At 28.4% G+C, this 5,786-nt stretch overlaps 1 protein-coding gene across 1 annotated transcript; it reads right to left on the bottom strand.

Annotated features, from left to right (window-relative positions):
* Positions 1-409: 409 nt before the first annotated feature.
* Positions 410-4,615, bottom strand: LOC112794284 (probable aquaporin NIP-type). The gene is made up of 5 exons (XM_025836367.3): positions 4,323-4,615; positions 3,893-4,123; positions 3,545-3,742; positions 1,565-1,626; positions 410-794 (listed from the first exon to the last, which is right to left on the bottom strand). The coding sequence occupies exons 1-5, from the start codon at positions 4,440-4,442 to the stop codon at positions 569-571; spliced, it is 837 nt and encodes a 278-aa protein (XP_025692152.1). The 5' UTR covers positions 4,443-4,615; the 3' UTR covers positions 410-568.
* Positions 4,616-5,786: the final 1,171 nt, after the last annotated feature.

Consider the following 5,786-nt stretch of genomic DNA (forward strand, 5'->3'; position numbering starts at 1 on the left):
CATATATTTCTAATAAAAAATGTCAGGAGTCAATATTTTTTAATTAATATTGATAATATTTGTATCCATTATCTTATTTTCATACTATTAAGATTTAGAATTTAGTATTTAAATAATAGATATTGATCAAATATTAACAAAAATAATAAATTTTATTAGTAATATAATATTGTTACTTTCTAATTAATTTGTGCATGTACACCTACCTAATAAAAAACGAAAATATTTCTTTTATAATACAAAATATTGGCACATGTAGAAGAAATATGACCGCCGAACTAAGTGATTAAATTAGCACACATTTACGTTTATATAATACAAAATCTAAGTGATTTAATTAATTGGTATATTTACACAAAAAATTCTAAAAAAAATAATATACAATCTTTGCTGTACACGATTTTTTTTTTTTTTTAATGTTTGAATAACCCATTCAATTTTTCATGCCATTTCTTATAATCCTAAAGAGGCATAGATGCATGGCAATGTTGAGGAGGATGATGATGGCCTCAGCTCATCAAAACAAGGAATAATAACAATAATATGTATATATATACTCATTATTTATTCATATCCGGAAGCTTGTTGCTTTGGACATGCTTTTGAGAAAACTAGTGTTATGGCCAATTTCTTTGAGTGGTTTATCGGTGAATCTAATTAAGTTGTAGGCAGAGGCACCGAGAATGGCACCTGAAAATGGTCCAACTATATAAATCCAGAATCCCTTATAAACATGCATCACCAATGCTGGTCCTAAGCTTCTTGCTGGGTTCATGGATGCTCCTGATACTGGCCTGCATCCATGCATTCATCCAACTCACTCAGATACAAATTTAATTTATCTAAAATATTAGGGATGAAAGAAGAGATTATTTATGCACCAATTTTTTGTTTCTAAAATGTCTTTAATTTCATTATTTATCTTAAAAAATTATTTTTTATATTCTTTATCAGACTCAAACATAAAAACTTTTTATTAATTATTATATTAGGCATTTATTATCTTGATTAATCTTATATTTATTATAATTTTATATAATTAATAATTAAAAAAGTAAATTAATACACACTAGTGTCTATTAATACTCTAATTACATATAATAGAAACGGAAAATGAGTTTGGTACACAAATTTTTGTCTAGAATATCTTTCATCATATATATGAATATGTTACTATTTCAATAATCTAAAAATCTAAGACCTCATAGTTATAAAATGTAAAGTATTTATCATTTTGATTAATTTTATATTTAGAAAAATACTAGAGACTAATATTTTAAATGAATAAAATAAAAATTAATGAATATTAACTTAGATATAAAATAAATAAAAAATGTCTGTCACCTAACATAATTATTATTGGTACAAATCTTTAATAAATTAAAGTATATAATAATATAAGGTAGTAGAAAAGTTTTTAATTCTGAGAGCTCTGCTCTCTAAATCAGTCATAATTCATATATATATTAGCAAGTGCTACTATACACCATTATAAATGTTAGAGAGCAAAGTTTGTTTTATTCTCAAAAAGTCAAAATAAATATTTTAATATAAAGTAATTTACCCGGCAACAAAAACATCTACTAGTACTGTCATACCAACAGCAATTCCCGCCAATTCTCCAACCTGTTTCAAAAACAACAAACATTAACATTAGGTCCTGCTGCATATGACAATTATTACTCATTTATTTAGAACTTATAACTATTTTATTATTATAGTATAATGCTAATTATTATAATTTATAATTTTGAGATGTTCATTAATATATATATATATATATATATATATATATATATATATATATATTTGTCTTCTTTTTAACTCTTTACTCATTGTTTTATTGTTAAATTTCAAGTCTAATTCATAGTTATTTGTCTTCTTTTTTCTTATCCTTTATTCTTCATCTTTTTCTTTATTTTCTGTTGCAAATGTAAGATTCAAGAACCTCTTCATGATATCAAGAGCTCAAAATTAAAGATCCATGCCTAACACTTAAAAATTCGGACACTACAACCAACAACACCACCAATGTTACCAACTTTATTTCCTCAATTACTGCTATACCGTCTCATCTTTTTCATCAGCGACCCTTCAATTCTATTAGAGATAAGTTGGGTGGAAATAATCACTTGTTAACAACAAGTTTAGTTTGCCATTCACGGCCTATATCTCAAGGATTAAAATTTAACTCACTAGTCTGCCTCAAGAATATGGTCAGCATGAGAATTCTCAAACTGAAAATACTCCTTCTATGCTTACAAGATCCAAAACTGGATCTACTAAGCCTAAATTACTTACAACTATTCTCAATTCTAATTTTAAAGAAGAACAATCCTATAAATCTGCCAAAATTACTTTACAAAGTCTTCATTGGCACAAGACAATGCTAGATGAGTATAATGCCTTCATGAGGACTGAAACATGATCTTTAGTTCTTTAAAAAACCTCTAATGACAGTGTACAAAAGTATAAAGTAAGATTAGTTCATACATTAATGATACTTTCAAAATTAGAAATGGCAGGGGCTAGTCTCATGCCAACTCCCATGATATTTTCTCTGCAAATTCTGTCTTCAAGGTCTGAGAAGTTTGAAAATCTAAAATTGTTTAGGCATCGGTTGGATCATTACAATACTTAACTATAATCAGTTCATACATTATCTCCTATTGACTTGTTAGAAGGATGCTAAAAAAGTGCTTTGTCATACAGAAGAAACCAAAGAACATGGATTGTTACTACACAAATGTGATTATATGAGGCTTTATGACTCCTCATATTTAGATTTGGCAGCTGACTTTGAAGATAGGAAATCAGTTTCTGATTATTGTATTTTTTTTTTTTTTTGTACTAATTTAAAATTTTGGACTTGTAGGAGGCAAGCTACAATCAGTAAATCATACACTGAAGTAGAATTCAAAAAGCTACCTACTTGTGAAAAAGAGAGTTAGTGTGGCCGAAGAATTTATGTTATGAATTAAGAATCACTCTTTCAATCTCTCCTATCGTTTTCTGTGACAACAAACACTATTTTTTAATAGCCAACTTAATAATGCATGATCGAATGAAACATTTTCAATTGGAGGTGCAACTGATTCAGGACAAACTGCAAAAGCAAACTTTGCATGATGTTCATTTTCCTAGATTTGACCAAGTTGCTGATATTCTTACCAAAATCATTATCAACTACAAATTAAACATTAAGCAATTTAAGTCCAAACTTCGAATTTTTTCAAGAACTAACCTAATTTTGAGGGGTGGGTGTGAAGAATAAAATTATATTACTAATAAGTTAAATGGGTCAAATGGTACATTGAAAATTATAAATGATTGAGTTAGTTTTCATATTGAGCATAACAGCTTATTGGTCAGCGCAATCCAAATACTCTCTACTTATTTCTTATTAAAAATGAGAAATTATATTTGTAATATATTAAATGTACATATTTCATTTATATTATTGTATAAAGGAAACACTTCATAAAAAGTGATGCATGGATGGGAGTAGTGTTAGAAAAAGAAGAGAAGTGGAAATGATACTAACTGCTCTATCATCAGAGGTGACGGCAGAGACAACAAACATCAAAAGAAAGGAAGTGAGGATCTCGAATACAAGAGACTGAATATGAGACCCTTTTGGTACCGTTCCGAAGAAAGAAGCATCGGTCACATCAAATAGAAGGTACAATGTCCCACTCGCAAGCACTGACCCTAGCACTTGCGCTATCAAATATAGAGGCACCTGCATGCATGCCACAATAAAAAATAAAGCTTGTTCTTTTTATAATCTTCACTTTATTCATTGCTTCATTATTGTCACTAATTTAAACCTTATAAACTTTACAAAGCACCATCTCTAGACATGAAAGCAAAGACAAAGGTATATGTGTACCTGTCTGGGAGGGAATCGGCGATAGAGAGCGAAGCTTATGGTGACAGCGGGATTAAAATGTGCACCAGAAATATGACCAAGAGCATAGATCAATATCATAACTGCAACACCCCATGTCACACAAATCCCAGGAAATGTTATTGCACCTTCACTCCCTTCTACATTATTCAAAACAACCACACAACATCCTAAGAATACTAAGAAGTATGTCCCAATTGTCTCCGCAATTACCTGTTACATTACAACACTCCGTACTTCATTATGTATTTCTTTTGCATATCCTACCGATATGATTATGTTTTTTTTCTATTAGTTTAAATTTTTTAAGAAATAATTTCATGATATAGCATCTAAATCTCTGTAACCTAAAGATCTAGATACATATATATATAAGAAGAAGAAGAATTATAATTATAATTATTTATGATACCTTCTGTATGATGAGAACTACCTCAGGAGAACCGCAAAACCCATTTTCTTTAATACTTTGCGACGAACTCTTGATCACGGCGCCACTACCTTCTTCCATTCTGATCTCATCTATGGGCATGTTTTATTAATTAATTAAATACCTAAGTTAACATTAACGTTTTTCTTTCCTTATTTCAATCCCTTCTTAATAATGATAAGTTTTTTTTTTCTCTTTTTTCTTTTGGGGGGGTTGCTGTTCAGAAGATGATTGAAAATTTATGCTTGTGATAAAACAGTGTTATTAATAGGGAAAAACATGGAGACATTGGTGGTTTACCTGTTTTCAGGATCAATCATGGGTTTAAGAACTAATATAGAAACCACTGGTTCTTCATTCAATATTGTACACGTGCAAGTTATGTAGCTAAATATGTATATGAACCTAATAAGAATTGTTATTGGCGTCTTTCATCCTAGGTTACTCTATTTAATTTATGGTCTTAATTACTCTTGGAATGCTACAACATTTCTTACACATTTTAGCTGAACATAAAACAGAAAAATACTAGAAAATAAAAAAAATAAAAAATGTAGACTAAAAATATGTTGTTCAATTATTATATTAAAAAAAATTAAATTAATAACAAAAAATACTAACAAAATAATAAATTTTATTAGCATTTAAACTTTTTTTTTCTGTGTAATTTTCAAATTAGTCTACATTTTATACAAATTTTAATTAGAAACTCGTGTAAATATGTAAATAATAATTTTAATGTTTTCATTAAAATGCTTCAACAAGTTTTTTTTTTTTTTTTTGGTATCGTTTTCTCCTTTGTAGTATTTGGTAGCCCTTTTCTCCTAAGAACGGAAAATGGCACAGGATCTACTCTGGAAGGATGGATCGGTGGCTGCTTGCAAACTTGGAAAAAAAAGGATAAGACCTTGTTTTGTGCTCTAATGAAGCAGTTGTGGATTGCGAGAAACAGACGCGTGTTTGAAGGTAGTGAAGCCCCAATCGAAGAAGAGGTGGCACATGCAAGAAGAATGGCTAATGAGTTCTGGAGTTTTCAAGACCAGAAGAAGATAAGTGCTTTGATCCCCCACTACCCAAATTAGGCAAAATTGATGTGGATGCATCAATTTCTCAGAATAGTAATGGAGGTGCTGTAAAATCTAGAAGTTTTGAAAAATTCCATTACGAGCCAATTTTAAATTATTTATTTATTAAGAATTTTAATTTTTAAAATTATTTTATTAAAGCTAGTTAAATCAAAAGTGTTAATAATTAAATTTAGATTTTTATTTAATTTTATAATTATTGAATAATTTTTATATTTAAATTATAAAGTTTAGTAATGAAAAAATAATTTATATTTTATGATTTATTTTAAATAATTGAGATTTTAGAATTTAATACTTTAATTATTATGAATAAAGAAAATCAATTATATTATCTCTAATTACTGAATTAGAGTATTTC

Source organism: Arachis hypogaea, chromosome 4, assembly GCF_003086295.3.
Source record: "Arachis hypogaea cultivar Tifrunner chromosome 4, arahy.Tifrunner.gnm2.J5K5, whole genome shotgun sequence".
Classification (NCBI taxonomy): Eukaryota; Viridiplantae; Streptophyta; class Magnoliopsida; order Fabales; family Fabaceae; genus Arachis; species Arachis hypogaea.

What these genes read in the sequence shown, in the direction of transcription:
- LOC112794284 (XM_025836367.3), bottom strand. Translation starts at nt 4,442, where the DNA reads ATGCCCATAGATGAGATCAGAATGGAAGAAGGTAGTGGCGCCGTGATC. An exon ending in GCCGATTCCCTCCCAGACAG is followed by an intron (nt 3,743 to 3,892) that starts GTACACATATAC and finishes GCATGCATGCAG; the next exon opens with GTGCCTCTATATTTGATAGC. An exon ending in TCACCTCTGATGATAGAGCA is followed by an intron (nt 1,627 to 3,544) that starts GTTAGTATCATT and finishes TTTTTGAAACAG; the next exon opens with GTTGGAGAATTGGCGGGAAT.